Source organism: Schistocerca serialis, chromosome 4, assembly GCF_023864345.2.
Source record: "Schistocerca serialis cubense isolate TAMUIC-IGC-003099 chromosome 4, iqSchSeri2.2, whole genome shotgun sequence".
Classification (NCBI taxonomy): Eukaryota; Metazoa; Arthropoda; class Insecta; order Orthoptera; family Acrididae; genus Schistocerca; species Schistocerca serialis.
The window spans coordinates 118,905,394-118,933,199 of NC_064641.1; the positions used below are offsets into that span (position 1 = coordinate 118,905,394).

At 44.9% G+C, this 27,806-nt stretch overlaps 1 protein-coding gene across 1 annotated transcript in view; it reads left to right on the plus strand.

The window, feature by feature from the left end:
• Positions 1–1,447: 1,447 nt before the first annotated feature.
• LOC126473686 (uncharacterized) overlaps positions 1,448–27,806 on the plus strand; it is a 135,522-nt gene continuing 109,163 nt past the window's right edge. The window contains exon 1 of the mRNA XM_050100922.1: positions 1,448–1,587. Within this exon, the coding sequence (XP_049956879.1) occupies positions 1,478–1,587 (110 nt within the window). The 5' untranslated portion in view covers positions 1,448–1,477. The remainder of the gene's footprint in view (positions 1,588–27,806) is intronic.

Below are 27,806 nucleotides of genomic sequence, written 5' to 3' on the forward strand. Positions count from 1 at the left end.
TTAACATCTATGGTCATCAGTCCCCTAGAACTTACAACTACTTAAACCTAACTAACCTAAGGACAGCACACAACACTCAGCCATCACGAGGCAGAGAAAATCCCTGACCCCGCCGGGAATCGAACCCGGGCGTGGGAAGCGAGAACGCTACCGCACGACCACGAGATGCGGGCGTTGTTATTACAAGATGTTTCACTGCATGGTTGAATGGCGATGTACTTCCAACATGATGGATGTCCAGCACATAGCTCGCGTGCGGTTTAAGCTGTATTGAATCGCATATTTCATGACAGGTGGATTGGTCGTCCGCACGTTCACCAGATCTGACGTCCCCGGATTTCTTTCTGTGGGGAAAGTTGAAGGATATTTGCTATCATGATCCACTGACAACGCCTGACAACATGTGTCAGCGCATTGTCAATGCATGTGCGAACATTACGGAAGGCGAACTACTCGCTGTTGAGAGGAATGTCGTTACACGTATTGGAAAATGCACTGAGGTTGACGGACATAATTTTGAGCATTTGTTGCATTAATGTGGTATTTACAGGTAATCACGCTGTAACAGCACGTGTTCTCTGAAATGATAAGTTCACAAAGGTACATGTATCGCATTGGAACAACCGAAATAAAATGTTCAAACGTACCTACGTTCTGTATTTTAATTTTAAAAAAACCTACCTGTTACTAACTGTTCTTCTAAAATTGTGAGCCATATGTTTGTGACAATTACAGCGCCATCTGTCACAAAGCGAAAAAAGTGGTCCAACTAAAATATTTATATTTCTTTTCGTACTACACGAATATGTAATAATAAATTGGGGTTCCTATTTTTAAAAAAACGCAGTTGATATCCGTTTGACCTGTGGCAGCGCCATCTAGTGGGCAAACCATAGCGCCATCTGGTTTCCCCCTTCAGGTGAGACAAGTTTCATTCTTTGTAGTTTTTTCGTTTGACGGTTATTTCGTGAGATATTTGGCCTGGTCACGGTCAATGGTCCACCCTGTACATCTTGCTCACCAGATGGAAGAGATTTGTCATGGCTGGATTAATGTAAAGAGTAACGATCTTGGGTTACTCCCCAGATTGCTTTTACGTCTGTCAGTATCGCCCCGCGATTTAGGAATCCCAGCGGCCCGGACACACACCGTACCCTCCGCCGGCGAGAGCCGCCGGTGAGCAACTGCCCGCCCGCAGTCCCTGCCTCAAGGTCAGCCGGCTGCATGAGGCCCCCTTGTTCGTTTTGGCGCCGCCTCACACGGATGCCAACGTCTGAGCGGCAGCAGAAGTGTACCTCGTAGCCACCGCCCAGGCGGCCACCCCGTACCACGGAAGCGGCTGCCGTAACCCCCCGTCCCCTTTGGAGTTTCCCACCCAGCAGTCTCGAACACCCCCGGCTATAGCCGTTGCCGAAGTCTTTGGACGAGTCGCTGCCGCTCGCAGCGTGCACAGCCGGCCGCCGGGTTGGCACTGCGCATGCGCGGAGCGTTGACCGCGCTCCAGGCAGCGGAGTCCAGCGCAGCGTCCCGCGCCGACGTATCCGCCACCGCCGCCGCCGCCGCTGCTGCCCGTGCCTTCTCAAGCAGGTGAGTGCGTTTGGGTTTCCTCTGCTACCGTAACACGTGGACTGCACGTGCGCACAAATGCCACCGCCTTTGCGCCGGCTGTCTTATGTCGCCTCGGCGGCGAGCACGCACTATTGTGTAGCCGAAGTGCTCAATGACCTGACATAACCGGTGCAGTGGGAACGTCAGACTACAAAGGCTGCCCGACGAGTAGGCCTTTAAATAAGAAAACTGGAGAGGAATTCCGCGTAATGCAAGACAAGGGTTTAGTTTTGTTTTACCCAGACGTGTTGCAGTCTTTTAAGTGCTACCTTCAATGGCATTCTTGTTTACTTCCTTTCCGAAAAATTGTTACATGTTAACCTCTTCTGTAAGTTATATGAATATTGGCTCAAAATTATTTACATTTGTAAAAGGAAGCGATCATTACACGTCACATGTCTTCCATTAGTTAAGACACATATCACTGAGTGAGGGAGTGTATGTTGTTCTTTTACAATGTCTTTAAAGGTATTAGTTTTCCATTACATTTAAAAATAGTACGGATACACATTTGTTTACATACCTCAAACGACGTTGTTGCTTGAGTACGACGATTGCTTTAATTCCACTACACGTTCTACAGCCTGTCATCTGCAAACAAGCGAAACGTTCATTTCCGACTGAGACTCGCTATATATATCGCGTTATTTAACGTGTTACTGGTTTTTTGATGCTGCGGTGTAACTTCACTTGACTGTGCCATGTGGAAGTACTTGTTTATTTTGTTGTTGTAGTTTCTCGTCGTTACACATGCACTTGTCAGTCAAGCGCAAAGTATCTGCCGCCATTTCATATGTTGTTGTAGCTATGTTGTGTTCATTTGTTTCTTTTTGTTTTTGTTACGTTATGGCGCGTGATTTAAAGTGTTGTTGACGTTTGAGATGTTTAGCTTCGCGAGCGCGCGCGCGTGTGTGTGTGTGAGGGGGGGGGGGGGGGGGGAGAGAGAGAGAGAGAGAGAGAGAGAGAGAGAGAGAGAGAGAAGGGGGGAGGGAGAGGGGGGGGTGGTAGAGGGAGAGAGGGAGGGCCAGTGACGAGAAGGGGTGGGGGGCGGAGGAGCTACGGAGAGGCATGTAGAATGAGTGGTCTGGACTAAAGGTACAGATTTTGATTTTAGAGTGTGGCCACGTACGGTTTGGGGGAGGTGTTATTTATACACTTCTTTTATTGTCGCAAGGACTGTTTCGTTGCGCAGTGATATGCATTTATTTTCCATGTACTTCCTTTCCATGAGCTATTGATTTTCGATGTGACAATTTTCGTCTACTGTTAATTTATGGTAGAGACAGATATTGGCTGTAACAATTTTAAAATCAGTTTCTGATTTCGTGGGGTGGTGATGTCGTGGAATTAGATCACCAGCAAATGTTGATTAGGTGCTGTTATTTTCCAGTGCTCTGACATGTTCTGTATGTCTGGTTCTAAAATTCCTGCATGTTTGGCCCACGTACTACAGATAGGAGCGACTGTAAATGGGAAATGCCTTTGCGGTCGCTCCCATCTGGCACCGCGCCGAGTGTCAACTTTGTTTGCGCGAACAATTTACAGATTGACAGCAACTGAAGGTTAATTGGTGTATACCAGAATGGCTGCATTTATCAGTGTCGATCGTATGTCTACCAACCCTGTTTTGTATTGTGTTGCTGGTTCAGTAGGCCTATGTTATAGTGTATTCTTGTGATTTTAGTATCTTGCCCACCCCGTACCTAACGAATACACACCACAGTGTAATAAAACACTCATTGCTACAATGACAGAAGTATATACATAACCTGTCGTCGTCGTCGTCCTCTCTCTCTCTCTCTCTCTCTCTCTCTCTCTCTCTCTCTCTCTAACACACACACGTCAACAACGCTTTCAATCACACGCCACGTCCTCTAAACAAACACGTAACGAAACAAACGAAAATCCTGCTGCTGCAACACGTGAAATGGTGGCATATACTTCGAGCTTGACGCACAAACTGTGCAAAATGCGCGTGTAACAACAAGAAATGACAATCGCAAAAAAAGTACTTTAACACTAAACAATAAAGTGAAGCAACACTGCAACATCGAAAAACAGGAAGTAGCATGCTAAATAACACGATATACATAGCGATTCTCAGTCGGGAATGGACGACAAACAGAAAATAGAAAACGTTTCACTCGTTTGTAGAAGACAAGTTGTTCTAGAATATCCGTAAACATATTGTAAATGAACAACAAACAATGGCTCAACTCAATGACGTGTGTCGCAATTGTATACTGTGTGGAAATTAATGTAAAATATGTGACACCTAATGATCGCTTCCTTTTACAAATGTAAATATTCATGTAACGTACACAAGATGTTAACATGTAACAATAATTTTTCAGAAAAGTGCTGCAACACCTCTTGGGTATAACAGAACTAAGAAGGTGTTTTTCATAACGTGGAATTCCTCTCCAATTTTTCTTAGCAAGTACAGAAAAAAGAGCTATAGTATCCAAAAGACGATTGGGCCTTTTTATCCCGAGACGAGCTCGTGTATGTTCTGCATATTAAGCAATTTCGTTTTTTGTTTGGCTTGTAGGATGTGTATGTCCACTTCGTTTCTCGTCCAAACATGCTTTTGAAAATAAGTACCATCGTTAAGCGTTTATTATTATTATTATTTACTTTTCATGTTGACCATTGATCAGTAAGTTAGTAGTTTAAATGTCTCGATCGGAAGTGAATTGTTTGGTATTTGTGGGGCTACCTTGATGCAAATACTTTATCCCCAAAGAAGATTCAGCGATATCTCGTAATCATCAAGGCTTTTTTTTTTTAGACATACGACAAGTAGGTTGTTACACATAAGAAAAAGAAGATTTAAATATAGTTTTGATTAATTTCATGCATATATTCATATAGTACATTTTATTTATTAATTTTAAATGATAGGGTACTGTGCCTCTTACGTTTTTTCATGAGTAGTGTGACACGTTTCATGAATTTATCATCATTTTGAAGTGCTGTGCCAGTCTGCATCAAAACTAGACAGGATCACTTTGTCAGTGCTGTCCTGCCTGGCTGTTTACCAACAGTCGTCCTTGAGATGTTGTTGTTGTTGTTGTTGTGGTGGTGGTGGTGGTGGTGGTGGTGGTGGTCTTCAGTCCAAACACTGGTTTGACGCAGCTCTCCATGCTACTCTATCCTGTGCAAGCCTCATAAATCCGAATAACTTCTGCAACCTGCGTCCTTCTGAATCTGCTTAGCGTATTCATCTCTTGGTCTTCATATACAATTTTTACCCGCCGTACTTCCCTTCCGTACCCAATAGGTGATCCCAGGATGTCTCTGAATGTGCCCTATCAACCGATATCTTCTTATGGCCATGTTGTGCCACAAATTTCTTTTTTCCCCAATTCTATTTAGGAGCTCCTCGTTAGTTATTTAATCTACCCATCTAATCTTCAGCATTCTTCTCTAGCTCTACATTTCAAAAACTTCTGTTCCCTTGTTGTCTAAAATGTTTATCGTCCGTTTCACTTCCATACATGGCTACAAAATGGTTCAAATGGCTCTGAGCACTATGGGTACATGGCTAAACTACACAAATATAGTAGAACATCGCTAATTCAAACTCGGATGGTCCGACTGCCCGCTTAATCCGACAATCCCACTTCCGGTCTTTATGCACACAGGCCGCCGCTAGTCATGATGCTAAAAGATAAAAGTGCGTTTGATATAGCCCTTCAGTACATCGAATAAAGCTCAACGTTTACATCAACAAACATTTTGCAGATTGGGAAATGGCAAAACATCGCAGCAAAATCGAAGTTGTCGTCTGCTAAGCAAAAGAACATTACAAAATTTTTTTCGTCCTGCTTAAGAGCACAACATTTTCTATCGTGTGATTTCTCATGTTTTAAAAAGTTAAGTGCAAATCAGTTGTGTGTCAGTCCAGCACTGAAATAAGATATGTGGGGTAGTTACACTTTCACCCAGTACCTTACCGTACGATTAAAACCTATTGCACAGTACAGGCACTACTGTATGGTACAGGCATTACTGTTCATAACACTTTCGTGTAAGATATTTTAGTGTGTCGACTTTTCTTTTCGTTTTGTTACCGTTTTAAACTGGAACAATATTTCATACAGTTATTTCCAGCTGAAAATGAAAGTTGTACTGCACTGATTAACAAGTTATGGGTCCATAAAAGTGATCCTCTGATAATCCGATCTTTTTGTGTTCCGATCATGTTCCCGGTCCCATAGGCATTGGATTAGCGTGGTTCTACCGTGCTTTCAGAACAGACTTCCTAACACTTAAATCTATTTTCGATGTTAACAAATTTCTCTTCTTGCGGAACGGTTTTCTTGCCGTTGCCTGTCTTCATTTTATATCCTCTCTGCTTCGGCCATCATCAGTTACCTTGTTGCCTAGGTAACAAAACTCATATGCTACCTTAAGTGTGTTGTGTCTTAATGTAATTTACTCATCACCACCTGACATATTTCGAGAACATCCCATTATTTTTTGTTGTTGTTGATAGTCATCTAATTCCACCTTTCAACATCATGTCCATTCCATTCAACTGCTCTTCCAAGTCTTTGCTGTCTCTGACAGAATTACAATGTCATCGTTAAACTTCAAGATTTTTATTTCTTTTCCATGAACTTTAATTCTTACCTCTAATTCTTCTTTTGTTTCCCTTACTGCTTGTTCAGTATACAGATCGAACGACATCGACGATTGGTTACAGCTCTATTTCACACCCTTCTCAACCACTATTTTCCTTTCATGCCCCTCAACTCGTATAGCTCCCATCTGGTTTCTGGACAAGTTGTAAATAGCCGCCGGCCGGAGTGGCCGAGCGGTTCTAGGTGCTACAGTCTGGAACCGCGCGACCGCTACGGTCGCAGGTTCGAATCCTGCTTCGGGCATGGATGTGTGTGATGTCCTTAGGTTGGTTAGGTTTAAGTAGTTCTAAGTTCTAGAGGACTGATGACCACAGCAGTTAAGTCCCATAGTGCTCAGAGCCATTTGAACCATTTTTGTAAATAGCATTTCGCTCCCTGTATTTTATCCCTGTTACTTTCAGAACTTCGAAGAGAGTATCACAGTCAACATTGTCAAAAGCTTTCTCTAGTCTACAAATACTATAAACGTAGATTTGCCTTAATCTATCTTCTAAGATAGGTCGTAGGGTCAATATTACCTCCCGTGTTCCTACATTTCTCTAGAATCCAAACTGATCTTCTCCCAGGTCGACTTCCACAAGTTTTTCCCATTCTCCTGTAAAGAATTCGTGATAGTATTTTGCAACCACTACTTATTAAGCTGATAGTTCGGTAATTTTCACACCTATCAGCAACTGCTTTCTTTCGAATTTTAATTATTACATTCTTCTTGAGCTGTAAGTGCATTCCACCTGCATCTTGCATACCAGGTGGAAGAGTTTTGTCATCGCTGGCTCGCCAAAGACTGACAGTAGTTTTGACTGAATGTCGTGCTTTTGGAGTCTTGTATGGACCATCTATATACTACTCCTACGTTACAGCTTTCCCTTCTTTGCTTAGGACTGGTTTTTCATCAGATCTCTTGATATTTACTGCTGATGCGTGAAAAATGAAAAAAGTAAAAGGTACTATAATGAATGTAAGCATCGAGCTAATCTAGGTAACATTTCAGATGAACGTTTTCCGATGTACAACTCAATTCTTGTGGTTTCAGAGCAATTTAAAAAAATGTAGCTCGAACAGTCCACGGGTGTACTGCCGGTTCATAGTGTCCAACGGGCACAATATTTCGGCGATCAGACATGTCGCCATCGTGCGCTGACGAACTGAGCTCCTGAGGGCGGGCGGCCGATTTAAATCCCATCCCCCCGCGGGCCGCTCTCTTCGCCGTCCGCTCCCGCGCGCCGGCGGTCGCGAAGACGTGGGCGTTGGAATCTGTCGTAGCGTCGATGTGCTTGCTACGTCCGCCCTGGTCGCCAGTTCGTACTTCTTGGTGAGAGTCTTCTTAATTACATTCAGTGCTGGGTCCCAAGCCTTGCTGAGATTGTAGCTGCAGGCTCGGTTGATAATATCTCCCCTGGTGCGAATTTCGATAGCCTCCCTTATAACGCTGTCCCAATATTTAGAGGTCTGAGCCAGGATCTTGGTACGCTCATAATCCATATCGTGTTTCTCGGACAAACAGTGCTCCGCTACCGCCGACTTATTTGGATATTTCAGTCGAGTATGCCTTCGATGCTCTCGGCAACGACCTTCGATGGTGCGTACTGTTTGTCCGATATAAGTCTTCCCACACTCACAGGGAATTTGGTATATGCCGGCCTTCCTCAAACCGAGGTCATCTTTCACACTTCCCAGTAATGCCCGTGTTTTATTGGGCGGGCAAAAGACGGTTTTAAGTCGGTGTTTCTTTAATATACGGCCGATTTTCCCCGATAGTGCGCCACTGTACGGAATAAAGGCAGTGGCTACCTCTTCTTCCGTGACTTCATCTGTCTCCACAGGTTGTGGCTCACCATCACAGATGCAGCTAAAATGTTCTCAATGTTATACTGACATCACATGTCTATGTAAATAAGGGCCAGGTCTATCTCTCAGAAACAGTAAAGTGCTGCAGAAATACTTAACAATCGCTTTTGTAGGAGCTTTTGTGATGTCTCAGCTTATGTACATTGAAATTCTTGCCCTAACAGGAACTGTTTACGAAAATAGCCTGGAATAACACCGATTGTATACTCGCTGATGGTCCTGACGAGGCACCTTGACCGCCACGTGTTACCCTTGCAGGAAATCGCCAAGTCCTGCTTACGTCTTATAAACAGCAAACATTCTCACCACTATGTAGAGGATCCTATGTCCCATTGCAAAGGATGCCTTGTGAATGAATGGAGCATTCTATTCGGCTCTTACCCACCAAACTGCTGCTGCTGCCACTGCCAGTGCGGGGGCACTGACCGCCATTTTTTTTTCTGCAGATGAGAATTTCATCGACAAAAGTATTTTGTGTAGATCGCCATATTACACTGACAGTTAAACCCTACAAAACTGGTCTACAAAGTGCGACAATAAAGTAATGAGACTGATTTTTTTTGCATGATGCGGCAACCCTGCAGGCTTGCATAGGCACAGTATCTTTGACCTTGGTCTATAAGCTGTTTCTAGTCCAATCGGCACATCGATGCAACTGCTCAGTCGTGAGTTGTGCTGTAATAAGTTAACACGTGTTTGTGTGTCTCTCACGGAAATGGAGCCGCATAATATTGCGAAATGGTATGCCATTTCTTTTTGCCTTAAATATGGTGAAAACGCAGCGACAACTTACGGTAAGCTTCAGAAGGCTTTTGGAGAGGAGGTTATGTCAAGAGCTCAAGTTTTTCGTTGACATAAAATTTTTAGTGAAGGCAGAACGAATATTGAAGATGAATACCGTAGTGGACGATCATCAATTTCTCAGACGTATGTCAACTTGGTCAGGGTGCGTGAACTCATACAATCTGATCGAAGATTATCCGTGAAAATGATTGCAAAAGAACTGAACATCAATTGAGAAACGGTTCGTCTAGTAATAACATTGCTGATAAATGGATTCTGCATCACGATAATGCACCATCCCATACTGCTCTGTCAGTACAGCAATTTTTAAGCTCAAAACAAATTTCAGTACTACCACAGCCACCTTATTCACCAGACTTCGCTCTGTGCGACTTTTTTTTCTATTTCCAAGAGTCAAAACGGCGGTCAAGGGACACCATTTTCAAACAACACAAGATGTCCAAAAAGCTGTGACGAGAGTCTTTGAGGATATTACAGAGGATGAGTTCCAGAAATGTTACCATGAATGGCAGAAGCGCTGGAAAAAGTGTGTGCGATCAGAAGGGAACTGCTTTGAAAGAGACAACACTAAACTTGACTAAAACGGTAAGCAACATTTTTTTTTTTCATATCAGTCTCGTTCATTTATTGTCGCACCTCGTACAGATCGTCATATACGGAAAGACACTTGCTCAATTACTTTGCTCTGCCACTTAGGATGGAAGCTTGAATATTACAGCGTGAAACCAATCTTCACGTACCATATCGATGTAGTAAACAAATAATTCGTATCCTGCGCCATACAAGTCACCTCTTCTCCAGCGTCCATATAGCTATCGAGCGCCAGACACTCATACATATACCGCGAAGACACGAACTGTATATACTCCCCTCAGCACTAGATATTTCCCGCTAGGTCGGGCAGTCATCCTTTGTAGCCGACCGTCACAAGTCATCCACTCGCGATGCCTGACCAGAGCGCCCTCAGTGGACCAAAGTCACTTCCGAACTGTTGTACAAAGTCCGGCTCGTTTTTCCTCGGCACAAAGGCGTTGCTGTTTCTGGCCCCGACCTGCTTTCTTGCTTTCTGCACCCATCTCCAGACTCTGGGATTACAAGAAAATATGTAATTTCACATGGTTTGCCAGAACATCATACCATTTTCGCGATACTTCTCGATGTCGAGCACATAGCAATATCGCTTGCATAGTATTGCTTGCGCAGTATAATTCCGAAGATATAGACTGGAAATTATTTCTCTGGAAACCTGACACTTTAACGAGGTGGAGCGTGATGTAAACTACTGAAAAACTTATCTTGTCTGCAAAGACTTTTGCGTGAAAATTCGAAAAAAATAGAGGAAACTGATATTTCCACTCTCGAATACCGATGTCAGTGATATAAGAGATTCCAAATCATCCGTATAATTTACAAAGACAACTGAGGTGTTTCTCTTGCCTCAAGAACCAGCAAATGTGTCCTCCACCTGTCTTTCACCTGCTAGATGCACACACCACAATCGATGTTCTCTCAACTAAATAAATGCACGAACTGTGCAGAAGCAGTCAACCGGACAGTTTAAATGGGAGGGAATAATGGTGCAGCGCAAACACATGTCCATATTGAATCTTCTCAAATTTCCATGCGATCACGAAAGCATTCCAAAACATACTACATAGTAGTTCGCTAGTCGGCTGTCTAGAGAATGACACATTTAAGTCAGCTACATTCCTACATCCCAACAGGCCATTCCGTTTGGACAGCTCCTGCTGTTAGTGGGAAACGCGAATCATTCCCGCCACAGGCCACAGCCGGCGCGCCACGCACTCCTAGACAGAATCGTCCTAGGAAACCATACATATTTGATCGCTATACTTACAATTAAATGTTACGATTGCAGTCCCAATTGAATGACATTAGAAAATGCGCGAAGTATCGGAAATACAGCCTGCTGACGGCTGTGGCTCTGGAAATACAAATATCTGTAACATTCTTATGACTTGACATACTCTTCCCTTTACTATCACAGCATTCCACGTCAAATCCATACCTTCCTTATGACTGGACATAGTCATTCCCTTTGCACATGTCGGAACACAAACAGGTACTTTACAGGCCTGATGCTCAAGGCGGACCTATCACACATCCCCTATAACTACAGGATGTCCAGAAAAGGGCTCGCTGATTTCAAAATTAATTATCTCGAAAACAAAGATCGATAGAGGAATGCAGTAAACGGTTTGTTTATTGTGAAAGCTGTAAGTAGTTTATACAGCAGTTTGAAATAATAGTTACAAAAGCTGCTAACAGATGGCGCTGTACGCTGTACAGCTCATATCAGCATACATAAGTTAAATAATCGTATGAAAACAATCTTTGCAAACAATCACATCACAAATGTTTTCAAAATGTTCACCATTGGCACTACAGAGGTGGCGCAAACGAAAAATGAAATTCGCCATCACATTTCGTAGTGTCTCAACCGAAATGGATTCACATGCCACAGAGATCGCCGATTCAAGCTCTTCCAGCGTGGCGGGATGCTTCGGGTAGACCATGTCTTTCACTGTGCCCCACAAAAAAAAAAAGTCACAGGGAGCCAAATCCGGCGAATATGGAGGCCAATCCATGCCTGCACCAGTAAATTTGGGATATTCCAAAGCAATGTCTCGATTCCCGAAGTATTCCTCAAGAAAGCGAACCCTTGTTCGGTCCGATGTGGTCGGGCTCCATCTTGCATAAACCATTCAGTACCTGGTCGATCCTCCAACGCTTGCTGCGTGGTGACAAATTGTTCCAAAATTGCAACGTAGCGTGCACCAGTGGCCGTTTCTCGAATGAAAGAAGGGCCAATAATGCCTCTGCTGCATACTGCAGCCCACACAGTAACTTTAGGAGAATACAGGGGTTTCGTTTCACGCCTATATGGCTTTTCGGAACCCCAAAATCGCCAATTCTGCTTATTCACGTATCCATTCAGGTGGAAGTGTGCTTCATCTGTAAACCAGATGCAGTCAACATCAAATCCTTCACTATCAATCATTGTGAGCATCTGATTAGCAAAGGCAACCCTTTGTTGCACAGCTCGTACGGGTATGGCCTGGTGCGTTTGAATTTTGAATGGAAACATGTGTAGGCTCTTTCTCAGTATTTTCTGCTTGCTGGAACGCTTCAAACCAGTCTCAGATGCAATTCTACGGACGGATGACATTGGATTTCGATGAATAATTCCAGAAACTGTGGCGATATTTTCAGGCGTAACTGCGGTTTGCTTGCGGCCAACATGCCCCACTAGATCATCAGTTACGCTGCCTGTTCGTTGAAATTTTGCGAAGAGCGTACGTATGGTTTTCGCATCGGGTCCTTTTGGAACATGAAATCGTGCTTGAAAACATCGCCTTGTTGCCGTAGGACTCTCTTCTAACCTGTGGTACTCTAGCACCAGAAAAACGCGTTGTTCAATGGAGTACATGGTTTTAATCTCTCCCTTCGGTACGCTAACCTCCTTTCACGTTTCAGTAGTGGGACTGATCGCTCTGGGCTTCGTATCACTATTTATACTAGGCATTACGTATGGCGATTACAGCGCCATCTGTTAGCAGCTTTTGTAACTATTATTTCAAATTGCTGTATAAACTTCTTACAGCTTTCACAATAAACATACCGTTTACTGCGTTCCTCTATCGATCATTGTTTTCGAGATATTTAATTTTGAAATCAGGGAGCCCTTTTCTGGACACCTTGTAAGTATAATACTCTCCCAATAACAGATTGCTAGCGATTTGGCGTAATCGTCTTACAAACCACCAGATGTTGAAAAACACTATTGCAACAACTACTCTGTGTTACTGTGACAAGCGGTCTTGGTTCTACAGGTGCACACAAGTATCCATGTTAAAAGCTATACTGGCGTTATAAATCAAGGTATGGCATTACCTCCGAATGAAGTGGTTTTTCCCAGACAAATGCCGTGACACAGAATACAGACGGTGACCGCCAAAGTGTATATTATCAGTGCGGTGCGGTTACACGTCGCCGACGGTAAACCTCGTAATAAAATTACCGAATTTGGGAAGTGGTTCAGCTAAGGGACTTGGTATTTGCAACTCCTTCATGCCGCCGCTAGATATTTCTCCAGTATTTATAACGCATTCTCTCTTGCTGTCATGTCAGAAGTTTGGTGGTATATCCACTGAGTTATGGGCGATGGTTGATTGAGAAGGATCACAAACAGTGGATGGTGTGCTGATTGAGGTAGTAAAAAATGTTCCCTAGCTTTTCAGATCTCTAGCACTAAGTTTACTAGTAGAAATGTTATCAATGATTTGGCATCGAGTCTTTCCATTCAACCACATACTTGCATTTTATCCGATGCAGAAGTCCTTTAATAATTACAGCCACTAGTGAATCATATTTCTGCCACTTTCATATCTAGAAACGAGTCACCTTCTTCGAAGCTGTCTGCTATAGTGAAATTTTAGATAGTCCCGATGCCTCTTGTAGCTGCTGCCATTTCTGCAGCTTTGCGCATGTGATCGTTCCAATTTAAGCCGGGACTGAGCTGAAGTCGGAGAGAGCTGTATCTACCAACTTCTGCAACCCGTGTAGAAACAGAGTGACTTGAATTAGTGTGACAGGACCGTGTTTTGACCATTTGTTGGAATTGGGAACATGTTGTCATAGGTCTGCCAACAGTGTGCTCCCGCAACACAAGGCAGTGTAAACGACAGTACAGGAACCGGGAGGATGAGGGTTTTGCTACTGCATTGTGGTGTTTCTCCAAACTGCATACAAATACTGCAGTCTGAAGCGATCCGCATCCCTCAGGGACCATTCACGTCTATCACCCTAAACATGCTTGCATCGTTATTCTGTACCATTCAACAGAGAAAAATTACGAACTAAAAATTCCACTATATCTGATAGATAACTCCATAAGATTTTTACTGCATCTCTCTCCTCCCGTATATCGAAAACAAATACCGTCTGCATGTTCCCACTGAGCACATGCGACGGTCCTATTAAATATATAGGTATTGATCCACTGCACAGACCAGTTTAAAGGGCCGGGGTGGCCGAGTGGTTCTAGGCGCTACAGTCTCGAACCGCGCAACCGCTACGGTCGCAGGTTCGAATCCTGCCTCGGGCATGGATGTGTGTGATGTTCTTAGGTTAGTTAGGTTTAAGTAGTTCTAAGTTCTAGGGGACTGATGACCTCAGCAGTTAAGTCCCATAGTGCTCAGAGCCATTTGAACCAACCAGTTTAAAGTTATTAAAGGCTATTTTCGTAAACAGCTCCTGTTCTGAGAATTTCCATGCAGATAAGCTGAGATATCACGACAGCTCCTACAAAAGTGATCGTTAACTATTTCTGCAGCACTTTACTGTTTCCAAGAGGTAGACCTAGCTCTTATTTACTTAGACATGTGATGACAGTGTAACATTGAGAACCTTTTAGCTGCATGTGCACGGATGAGTTGCTACACAAACACCTCACGCATGGCAATGAGGCCTGCACTGGACCACCAGGTACATATGGTGGCTGACTAACACGTATGCAGCCAGAGGCGTCTCGCATGCCCCATTACGATCGCTAGAGAGAATGCAACCTGTGCTATTCTGGGAAACCTTGCAAACAGATTTCTATAGTGCATTCAGAGGTGAGACTTACCTCTTATTTACAAAGACCTGTGATGTCAGTATAACATTGAGTACCTTTTAGTTGCATCTTCGAGAGTGAGCCGCTATGCAAACATCTCTCTCGGTGCTGGACTGACTGGTACGCCTCAGGCACAGTGGTTTGGTGAACATGTGCGTGTCCAGAGGGTGACTTGGCTCTTATTTGCATAGACATGTGGCGTCAGTATATCACTTGAAGAATTCTAACTGTATACCTGAAAACAGATGCGACTTGCACCTGCTGGCTGTAGGAGGCAGCGGTCTGAGAGCAATGGCGTGCTCACCTGCGTTCGTCCCACTGACAGTGTCTGCGTGTACGCGTGTTGGCACCTTTGTTGGGGGCAGTTTGCTAATATGTTGTGGTTGACGATAGTTCGAAAGCAGTTTTTACGTACAGTGAGTGTTTGTGCACTGCATTATTTTCGTCTGTTTAAGCGTTGTGAGCATGTTGGCGGAGCGTTATATAGCATTATTTCGGTAAATTACGAGTAACTTGCACGTCTGTATGCTGTGTGCTGCATTATTTGGATGGTTTAGAATTAGTGTGCGTGTCTGCAGAGCATCTTACATGCGTTATTTTGACAACTTACGAGTTGTTTTCGTGTCTGCACATCAGTGTACTGCATTATTTCGGTGATTTACGATTAGTTTGCAGGTCTGTAGACTATGTGCTGTGACGCCTAGCATATCAGAGCAAGTGTTTTGTATCATTGTAATAAATTAACTATGTGAAATCCGCCCTAAATAAATTGTTCTGAAATAAATAAAGTACAGTCCTTCCTCTCTCCAGCAGTCCAGAACTGGCTGAGTTCTTTTCCCGCCATTTTCACCCCAGAGCGCCATGGGACGACAGCACCCTCTCGTGGCAGTACTGTGTACTAGGTCAGCTGGACTCTGGACCTCATGGTGAGCACATTGGATGGAGCAGCTAGCTCAAATTGCTTAAATAAAGTCAGCCTGCAAAATAAAGACTTACGTCCATCCCATCCAGCCCAGCGCAGGTTGAGTCCTTTTCCTGCCAATTCCAAGGAAAAGGTGGCAGTCGGATGACTTAGATTAGTGGAGGTAGCCCAAGTGACCTATCTTCCCACCACTTTCTTAGGTTAGTGGAGTAAGCCCAAGTGACCTTCTTTCCGACAAAATTTGATCTTCCCGCCATTTTCTTGGGGAGGGGAGGGGGGAGGGTAGTGAGGGGGGGAGGTTAGGTTAGTGGAGGTAGCCCAATCGACCTATTTTCCCGCCAAAATTTGAACTTCCCACCATGACATCACAACATTGCCATATTTATCGCCACCATCTTGAATAAATTTGGCAAGAATGCAACGTGAGGCTGTATGAACTTTGACCTAGTACTACCATCTCTGTAGAATTGCTCGTGCATATGAGCCTGATCATGACAATTTTTTGTCGAACATCTTCACGGGCGATGGAACATAGGTTCAAATCACTTCGAACGGGATTCAAACAAGAAAGCCATGGAGTGGCACCATACTGTGTCTCTCCATTCAAGCAGTTCAGAGCCTCATCCTCATCAGGTAAAGTCATTGTGATGGTCTTCTGGGACTCTGGAAGCTTTACTCTGTTTGATGTCGTCTGTCACACTGCAATGATCAACTCTGAACTACACTCCTGGAAATGGAAAAAAGAACACATTGACACCGGTGTGTCAGACCCACCATACTTGCTCCGGACACTGCGAGAGGGCTGTACAAGCAATGATCACACGCACGGCACAGCGGACACACCAGGAACCGCGGTGTTGGCCGTCGAATGGCGCTAGCTGCGCAGCATTTGTGCACCGCCGCCGTCAGTGTCAGCCAGTTTGCTGTGGCATACGGAGCTCCATCGCAGTCTTTAACACTGGTAGTATGCCGCGACAGCGTGGACGTGAACCGTATGTGCAGTTGACGGACTTTGAGCGAGGGCGTATAGTGGGCATGCGGGAGGCCGGGTGGACGTACCGCCGAATTGCTCAACACGTGGGGCGTGAGGTCTCCACAGTACATCGATGTTGTCGCCAGTGGTCGGCGGAAGGTGCACGTGCCCGTCGACCTGGGACCGGACCGCAGCGACGCACGGATGCACGCCAAGACCGTAGGATCCTACGCAGTGCCGTAGGGGACCGCACCGCCACTTCCCAGCAAATTAGGGACACTGTTGCTCCTGGGGTATCGGCGAGGACCATTCGCAACCGTCTCCATGAAGCTGGGCTACGGTCCCGCACACCGTTAGGCCGTCTTCCGCTCACGCCCCAACATCGTGCAGCCCGCCTCCAGTGGTGTCGCGACAGGCGTGAATGGAGGGACGAATGGAGACGTGTCGTCTTCAGCGATGAGAGTCGCTTCTGCCTTGGTGCCAATGATGGTCGTATGCGTGTTTGGCGCCGTGCAGGTGAGCGCCACAATCAGGACTGCATACGACCGAGGCACACAGGGCCAACACCCGGCATCATGGTGTGGGGAGCGATCTCCTACACTGGCCGTACACCACTGGTGATCGTCGAGGGGACACTGAATAGTGCACGGTACATCCAAACCGTCATCGAACCCATCGTTCTACCATTCCTAGACCGGCAAGGGAACTTGCTGTTCCAACAGGACAATGCACGTCCGCATGTATCCCGTGCCACCCAACGTGCTCTAGAAGGTGTAAGTCAACTACCCTGGCCAGCAAGATCTCCGGATCTGTCCCCCATTTAGCATGTTTGGGACTGGATGAAGCGTCGTCTCACGCGGTCTGCACGTCCAGCACGAACCCTGGTCCAACTGAGGCGCCAGGTGGAAATGGCATGGCAAGCCGTTCCACAGGACTACATCCAGCATCTCTACGATCGTCTCCATGGGAGAATAGCAGCCTGCATTGCTGCGAAAGGTGGATATACACTGTACTAGTGCCGACATTGTGCATGCTCTGTTGCCTGTGTCTATGTGCCTGTGGTTCTGTCAGTGTGATCATGTGATGTATCTGACCCCAGGAATGTGTCAATAAAGTTTCCCCTTCCTGGGACAATGAATTCACGGTGTTCTTATTTCAATTTCCAGGAGTGTATATTGTGCTATGCCCAGGAAATGCGTCGCCACAAAAATGGAAACAGACTCCTTCTCCATGACAGCACAAGGCCTCAAACATGTTTGTGCACCTGAGAGGACCAAACCTTCATTGGACTTCTCTTCCTCATCCAACCTAGAACCTGAATCTCGCAACCTCCGACTTCTATCACTTTGGCCCAATGAAGGATGCACTTTATTGTGTCTCACTGTTTAGAGGCACAAAACGCGTGGGTGTTTTCAGCTCGTTATTAAATGCAAATAAGTAGGAGGTCGAGTTGATAGGAGCTGAAGGAGTCCAGGTTGCAATAATATGCGGTACGGCACACTGAGAAGGATTATTATTCAAGAAACACATAGTACAATGAAATTACTTATCTTCAGTAGTTTGTAGGACTGCAGCTGCGGCTATGAACTGACAATCTCGTAACATGGAATACCATGAACTAATACAACATTTTCTCAGCCTGATGGGCCCTCCTGAGAGAATCAATGCGAACATTACAGAACTGGCTGAGGACCGATTATGAAAGTGCGTCTGCCTAGGTTGAAATCTAGCTAAGAAGTGAACGAGGTCCGTCGAGCTGCACAGCCCGCTAGAGTGCGCTGTGCTTGCCAGACGACGAACTGCTAACCTTTTGCTGGCGCGGCGTTGTAGTAGTATCTGTGGCAATGTTACTACAGTCTCTGGGGACGTTAACTGGTGCAGCAAGACGTTGGCTCCGGCATCGATAAGTAGAGTGGTCCCAAGCGAGCATACAAGCCCTCCCAGTAAGGTGGTAAGGTGACGTAAGGCGGTCGCACTGAACGGAGATTATCTAGAAAAATAGGGTATTGTAGCCAAAAGAGTGGGAAATAAAATGATGTATTGGAATCTTCAATAAAACCAACTTGCTTTCAGGAAAAAAATTGTTGCATTAATTATAAACGCGCGTTGTAATATCCTTAAATTCGTGTTTCATCACGTAATATGACACGTTTTCAGTAGTAATGCAAACATGTTGACTCCATGTAGTGACTCGCGAGCAGTTTGCATTCGCCACTGCTTTCTTTGAAATTCAGCAATTTTGGAACAAATTTTGCTGTCACACGTTTCATACGCAAAAGAGCGGAAAGTTGATATGGCAGAATCATCAGCGACTTCTATGATTGTGATTCGCTAATCGTGTGTTATCATTACTTCCACTGTTTCCACGATTTCATTGGTTGATAATGTGCTGGGAAGCCCATGGCGCCTCGTCATCTTCAACGTCTCCACATCCTACTTCGAATCGCTTAGACCACTCGCAAACCATGTTTTACTCATAGCAAAAGCAACAATAGCGATATTTCACGTTCATGAAACTTTGCTCCACTTCTTATGGCAAAATTTAATACAAATTTTCTGGTACATTTTTATGTAAAGTAAATAAGACACATGTCACCGTTTTAATAGCTAACAACAGATTACACAACCGACACAGCTAAATTGTACAGATACTTTTCAGGCATGTTTACCAACACAACAATTAAAAAGTTCGTGAATCGGATTAATACAACACGCCAGATTAAAAAATTCCCTTTACATTTAGAACACACTTCGTACTCAGCGTTATGGACAGAGGCTATCAGGTTGATTTTCATTTTCTAGCTTTTCTAAACGTTTTTGATTCGGTACCACATCGGCGCATTCTAAAGAAAATATATTCTTATGACATATTTAATCGTTTTGTGAATGATTTGAAAATTTCCTCACAGGCATGATAGCGCACTATCCTGGAGAAGAAAGACATCTACGGATACCTAAGTAATATTTAATGTCCTCCTGGGAAGTGTAATAATACCGTTATTACTGTTCGTAGTAAGGGGCCAAGTTCCTTGAGACGCAGAAACTGTTGGGCATTGTCGTGTGAACAATGCGAGTTTCTACGATTAGAGCGCGCATTTGGTTTTAAGAGTTGAATGTAGCGCATAGAGTCGGGAAAGTGAGACAGATGGTCTAGTCTCAAGGAGCATAGGCGGATACGTGAATGGAATAACGTTATATCGAATACTAGTGACTATTTTAGTGAGGTACGCCGGGTGGGCAAAAACATGGAAACTCAAAACACACAACACGTTATTATTCCTAATACGGTACAGGGTGGCGTTCAAAACAACTTCCAGTCGCCTTGGAAAGGATAAGTACAGGTCCTGTATGGTTTTGTGGGGAATCGTATACCATCCTACCCTCAAAATAGTGGCGAGTTGAGGATGGGGATGGATAGCGATCACGCACCCTTCCCTCTAGAATGGACCACGAAGACTTAATAATATTGAGATCTGGTGACTGTGGCAGCCAGGGAGGATGCGACAATTCATCCTCCCTCTCACGAAACCAAACCTGGGCGATGCATACCAGTTTGTTTATAAGCGCGAGTATTGAATTGAAAATATTACTCAGTTAGTATTGAACTACAAATACAGAAAATAGTTTAAATCTTTGCAGAGTTGTATAGATTCTTTGAAAACTGAGCTCTTTACCACAATACAAGAATCTTTTAACAATTATGTTCTGGATATTATGTCGACAATGCGGTGAAAATGGTACGAGGTCGACGGTGCCTGTGTGAACTGGAGCCCCATCGTCGTGCAACACAGCACCACCACTGGGGAACAAATATTGTACATGAGATGGACCTGATGAGCCAAAATGGTCACATAATCCTTGGCTATAACGCGACCTCGCCGAGTAACCATGGGTCTATGGAATACCACGATATGGCTGCCCAATTCATTAGATAATAAATTAGAGGCTACCGGGATTTTCTGTGACCTATCAAAAGCCTTTGACTGTTTGAACCACACCATTGTCTTAAATAAGACTACTGGCCATTAAAATTGCTACACCACGAAGATGACGTGCTACAGACGCGAAATTTAACCGACAGGAAGAAGATGCTGTGATATGCAAATGATTAGCTTTTCAGAGCATTCACACAAGGTTGGCGCCGCTGGCGACACCTACAACGTGCTGCCATGAGGAAAGTTTCCAACCGATTTTCCATACACAAACAGCAGTTGACCGGCGTTGCCTGGTGAAACGTTGTTGTGATATCTCGTGTAAGGAAGAGAAATGCGTACCATCACGTTTCCGACTTTGATAAACGTCGGATTGGAGCCTATCGCGATTGCGGTTTATCGTATCGCGACATTGCTGCTCGCATTGGTCGAGATCCAATGACTGTTAGCAGAATATGGAATCGATGGGTTCAGGAGAGTAATACGGAACGCCGTGCTGGATCCCAACGGCCTCGTATCACTAGCACTCGAGATGACAGGCATCTTATCCGCATGGCTGTAACGGATCTTGCAGCCACGTCTCGATCGCTGAGTCAACAGATGGGGACGTTTGCAAGACAACAACCATCTTCACGAACAGTTCGACGACATTTGCTGCAGCATGGACTATCAGCTCGGAGACCATGGCTGCGGTTACGCTTGACGCTGCATCACAGACAGGAGCGCCTGCGATGGTGTACTCAACGACGAACCTGGGTGCACGAATGGCAAAACGTCATTTTTTGGATGAATCCAGGTTCTGTTTACAGCATCGTGATGGTCACATCCGTGTTTGGCGACATCGCGGTGAATGCACATGGGAAGCTTGTATTCGTCATCGCCATACTGGCGCATCAACCAGCGTGATGGTATGGGGTGCCATTGGTTACACGTCTCGGTCACCTTATCTACATCTACATACATATTCCGCAATCCACCATACGGTGCGTGGCAGAGGGTACCTCGTACCACAAGTAGCATCTTCTCTCTCTGTTCCACACCCAAACAGAACGAGGGAAAAATGAATGCCTATATGCCTCTGTACGAGCCCTAATCTCTCTTATCTTATCTTTGTGGTCTTTCTGCGAAATATAAGTTGGCGGCAGTAAAATTGTCCTGCAGTCAGCCTCAAATGCTGGTTCTCTGAATTTCCTCAGTAGCGATTCACGAAAAGAACGCCTCCTTTCCTCTAGAGACTCCCACCCAAGTTCCTGAAGCATTTCCGTAACATTCGCATGATGATCAAACCTACCAGTAACAAATCAAGCAGCCCGCCTCTGAATTGCTTCTATGTCCTCCCTCAATCCGACGTGATAGGGATCCAAAACGCTCGAGCAGTACTCAAGAATAGGTCATATTAGTGTTCGCATTGACGGCACTTTGAACAGTGGACGTTAGATTTCAGATGTGTTACGACCCGTGGCTTTACTCTTCATTCAATCCCTGCGAAACCCTACATTTCAGCAGGATAATGAACGACCGCATGTTGCATGTCCAGTGCGGTCCTTTCTGGATACAGAAAATGTTCGACTGCTGCCCTGGCCAGCACATTCTCCAGATCTCTCACCAATTGAAAACGTCTGGTCAATGGTGGCCGAACAACTGGCTCATCACAATACGCCAGTCACCACTCTTGATGAACCGTGGTATCGTGTAGAAACTGCATGGGCAGCTGTACCTCTACACGCCATCCAAGCTCTGTTTGACTCAATGCCCAGGCGTATCAAGGCCGTTTCTACGCCCAGAGGTGGTTGTTCTGGGTACTGATTTCTCAGGATCTATACACCCAAATTGCGTGAAAATGTAATCACATGTCAGTTCTAGCGTAATATATTTTTCCAATGAATACACGTTTATCATCTGCATTTCTTCTTGGTGTAGCAATTTTAATGGCCAGTAGTGTAGATTATTACGGTGTCACCGGTGGTGCTGCGAAATGGTTTGGGTTTTATCTAAAGGCTGTTGTTGCGAAATACCTGTGCAGTAAGCAGTCAGTCTTCATCTGATTGGGAATTAATTACGTGTGATTTTCCTCAAGGTTTCATCTTGGGTCCATTGCTTTCCCTTGTGTACATTATTGACCTCTTGTCTGTTACATTGCCAGATGCTCAGTTTGTTTTGTTCACAGATGATACAAACCTTGCAATAAGTAGCAAGTCAATTACAGATTTAGAAAGGGGTACTAATCAAATTTTCACTAACACTTATAAAATGGGTTAAGCTAATTCACTGTCATTAAACTTTAAAAGACCCACTGTATGCAGTTCAGAACGTGTAAGAGACTTCCTTCCAACATAAATATAACATATGAAGACATGCAGATCGAGGAGGTTGACAGTGTTAAATTTCTGGGATTACAACTCGATAATAAATTCAGTTGGTAAGGGCATACCACAGAATTATTTAAGTGCCTAAACAAGTCTGTATTTGCAGTGAGAATGAGGTCAGATGTAGGAGATATAAATATAAAAAAGTGGCATAGTTTCTTACTTTCATTCTATTATGTCATACGTATTCATATTCTGGGGTAACTCATCAAACCGAGCAAAAGTTTTTAGTGTACAAAAGCTTGTAGTAAGAATCATTTGTGGTGTAAATTCAAGAACATCATGTGGAAACCTGTTCAAGAAACTTTGTACTGTAACCACTGCTTCTCAGTATATATATTCCGTAATGAAATTAATTGCAAGTAATATATCTCTATTTCCAACCAATAGCTCAATACATAGCGTCAATACTAGGAATAAGAACAATCTACATAAAGACCTCAAATCACCTACCTTGGTCGAAAAAGGGGTCCAATATTCAGGTACACACATTTTCAATAAATTGCCATCAACCATTAAAAACTTGGTTTCAGATAAAGCACGGTTAAAACATAATTCGAAAGACTTTTTGATAGGCAACTCCATCTACTCTATAGATGAATATCTCATCAGGAGCTGTTAGGCTAGCTTAAGTAAAAGTGTCTGTTAAATTTCAGTTTTGACAGCACTTTGCCCCAACAGTCAGTATTAGGTATTTTGTGTATGATAAGTTTATTAATAGTGCTTAACAATTTTTCATTCTGACAGCGTATTAATTCTGTAAATATTAGCGGTTCCAGTTTACTGTATGGTATTCACTTATTTTTACAATCTCCTGACAAATGATCGGGGTAGTAAGTATTATATTCAACACGAGAATCATCTCATGCTCAGGTCTTTGGAATGAAAACTGAATCTAATGTAGTCTAATCTCTTCAAATCCTCACCGAACCCCCACCATGTTTCACTATCGGAATGTGAACTCGGCCAGAAATTGGAAACACCGTGAAACAAGATTCATCTGACCAAATGACTTTCTTCCAGTGGTCCACTGTCCATGTTTTATGGCTTTGACACCCTGTTTTCCTGTTACAAGTATTTGCATCACTGATGTGTGGTTCTGGAATTCCAGGTCGCCCTGCTTTTCGCTGCTTCTAGCGCCCCCTTCGTGTTGTTTTGTTGCTGACAAGGTTCAGGAGTGCGACAGTCATTTCTGCGGTGACTTTTCTGTTTGTCGTCCCCATATTTTTCGTCACATTCTTCTTCAGTGACCGCCCGTCACGATCACTCAACACACGCTTTCGTCCGCATTATGACACAGCTGGTAATGTTTTCCTCGTATCGGTATAAATATTCGATACGGTGCCTCTCGAAACATCAAAACGTCAGCTGTCTTGGTTACGAAAGCACCCACCATACGAGCAGAAACAACTTGCCCACGTTCGACTTCGTTTAGCGCCGACATAATGCACTCGCTACTACACAGAACACTTTTCTGACCACTGCTGACACACATGGAGCGTACTAAGGGCACTGCATAGGTGCCGTTAGTGGGCAAATACGACAGGGAAACCTGCAGGCTTGACTATCATCAGCATTTATATTCAGGGATGTGTTTCTCGGGTGTTTCCATATTTTTGTCCAACCCCCGTAAATGTCGACAGCAGGTAAGAAATGTAAGTATGATAAAACGAAGAATACAGGGCGTCCCAAAAAGAATGACCCGATTTTAAATAGAATTACTTATTAGGAAGAAGGGCTTAACACCATCAAATTGCATATTAAATTACTCAGAAAAGACAGAAGTTTATAAAAAGCCATCACAAATGTTAAGTATGTCCTCCATTGGGTGCATGGACGACATATAGCCGATAGCCGAATTCATCCCAGACTGAGCATAAGGTGTCTTCTGTCACTGAAGCTACATCACCTGATATTCCGGTTTTTAGTTCATAAGTGTCACGAGGTAAGGGAGGAACGCAAACACAGTGTTTAACATATCCCCACAGGAAGAAATCACATGGTGTTAAGTCAGGGGACCTAGGAGGCCAAGAATGTAACGCCTGGTCTCGCAGTCGTGTATGCACTATCCAATGTTGAGGCACGTTGGCATTGAGGAAACTGTGCATGTTGTTGTGCCAGTGTGGTGGAGCCCCATCTTGCTGACAGATGAAATTGTCAGAGTCAAATTGTGGGAATAACCAGATCTGTAGCATTGCAAGATATGATTGTCCTGTTATGGTTTATCCTCAAAAAAGTGGGGTCCATAAACCCTGCTTTGCGAAACAGCACAAAAACATTCACTTTTGGTGAATCACGTTCATGTTTAATTGCTTCATGAGGATTTTCGAGCCCCCCCATATACACACATTATGACGATGAACCTTACCGCTAATATGGAAAGTTTCCTCATTGTTCCATGTCCTCTAGAATAGCATTGCGAAAGTCCACTCGCTTCACTTTGTCAGTATCTTGAAGAGCTTGTACCAGTTTTAATTGGTATGGTTTGAGGGCGAAACGACACCGTAACACACGCCACACTGCCATGCGCGGTAGCGCAAGTTCTCGGCTAGCACAACGCGTAGACTTGTGGTGGCTCCGCTGAAATGCTCGTCGGATTTGTTCCACCGTTTGTTTAGGAACCTGTGGCCGACCAGGACTTTAGCCTTTACAGAGACACCCTGTGTTTTCAAATTGTTTATACCACTGTCGAATGTTCTTTGGTGATGGTGGTTTAGCATGAAATCGAATATGAAGCGCCCACTGAACTGCGATCACTGATTGAGTACGACTAAATTCAATAACACAATACGCCTTTGTTGTACGGACGCCATATTGTGCGAGATTGGCTGCACGCTCCAGGTCAGCGCTCGTAGCGACATCTAGCAGATTTTTTCTGAACCTCTAGGCCATGCCGTTTACATCTAGCGCTGTTTCAGTTACCTAGTGACATTGTCTCAATAGTATTACAAGTTAAAATCAGGCCATTCTTTTTGGGACACCCTGTATTAATAAAAGTATATAGTGGAAAATAGCATCGGCAGTAAAAAGACGTTAAGGGAAACGTGTTCGGAATTCATTGTCTCAAGTGTTTAAGGTTTACAGCCACGTATGCTTGATACGAAACTGTAATCGGTCTTTACGAGGTTTCGTCTAAACTTACTCTTTTTGCCCTAACCTATGCTCCCGTAGGGACTGTGAAGACAAAATTGGATGGATAGGAACAGACACAGAGGTATTTAAACAGGAATTCTTCCTGTACTCCACATTTGAAAATTTGAAAGTGATCCTACCTTCAAACTTATTTTATATCCAAATGGTTCGTACCTGGACATGGATCCCTTATGAAAACTTTATCTACCGAGTCCCCTCTACAACGCCTAGAAGCCTGGAATATGAATTGGGAGACACCCTTTGTTGTTATAACTACACTCCTGGAAATGGAAAAAAGAACACATTGACACCGGTGTGTCAGACCCACCATACTTGCTCCGGACACTGCGAGAGGGCTGTACAAGCAATGATCACACGCACGGCACAGCGGACACACCAGGAACCGCGGTGTTGGCCGTCGAATGGCGCTAGCTGCGCAGCATTTGTGCACCGCCGCCGTCAGTGTCAGCCAGTTTGCCGTGGCATACGGAGCTCCATCGCAGTCTTTAACACTGGTAGCATGCCGCGACAGCGTGGACGTGAACCGTATGTGCAGTTGACGGACTTTGAGCGAGGGCGTATAGTGGGCATGCGGGAGGCCGGGTGGACGTACCGCCGAATTGCTCAACACGTGGGGCGTGAGGTCGCCAGTGGTCGGCGGAAGGTGCACGTGCCCGTCGACCTGGGACCGGACTGCAGCGAACCACGGATGCACGCCAAGACCGTAGGATCCTACGCAGTGCCGTAGGGGACCGCACCGCCACTTCCCAGCAAATTAGGGACACTGTTGCTCCTGGGGTATCGGCGAGGACCATTCGCAACCGTCTCCATGAAGCTGGGCTACGGTCCCGCACACCGTTAGGCCGTCTTCCGCTCACGCCCCAACATCGTGCAGCCCGCCTCCAGTGGTGTCGCGACAGGCGTGAATGGAGGGACGAATGGAGACGTGTCGTCTTCAACGATGAGAGTCGCTTCTGCCTTGGTGCCAATGATGGTCGTATGCGTGTTTGGCGCCGTGCAGGTGAGCGCCACAATCAGGACTGCATACGACCGAGGCACACAGGGCCAACACCCGGCATCATGGTGTGGGGAGCGATCTCCTACACTGGCCGTACACCACTGGTGATCGTCGAGGGGACACTGAATAGTGCACGGTACATCCAAACCGTCATCGAACCCATCGTTCTACCATTCCTAGACCGGCAAGGGAACTTGCTGTTCCAACAGGACAATGCACGTCCGCATGTATCCCGTGCCACCCAACGTGCTCTAGAAGGTGTAAGTCAACTACCCTGGCCAGCAAGATCTCCGGATCTGTCCCCCATTGAGCATGTTTGGGACTGGATGAAGCGTCGTCTCACGCGGTCTGCACGTCCAGCACGAACGCTGGTCCAACTGAGGCGCCAGGTGGAAATGGCATGGCAAGCCGTTCCACAGGACTACATCCAGCATCTCTACGATCGTCTCCATGGGAGAATAGCAGCCTGCATTGCTGCGAAAGGTGGATATACACTGTACTAGTGCCGACATTGTGCATGCTCTGTTGCCTGTGTCTATGTGCCTGTGGTTCTGTCAGTGTGATCATGTGATGTATCTGACCCCAGGAATGTGTCAATAAAGTTTCCCCTTCCTGGGACAATGAATTCACGGTGTTCTTATTTCAATTTCCAGAAGTGTATATACAGAACAATGAATAAAAAGAAGGGGAAAAGAAACCCTAATAAAGCTCTACAAATCATTGGCAATACCGCCTGTACTACATTCCAATGCGACATACACAGTAACAGCTATAAATGAACGAAGAATGCAAGATGTGGAAATGAGGTCTTTGAGAAGAGCTGCCGGTCAGGGTGGCCGAGCTGTTCTAGGCGTTACAGTCTGGAACCGCGCGCCGCTACGGTCGCAGGTTCGAATCATGCCTCGGGCATGGATGT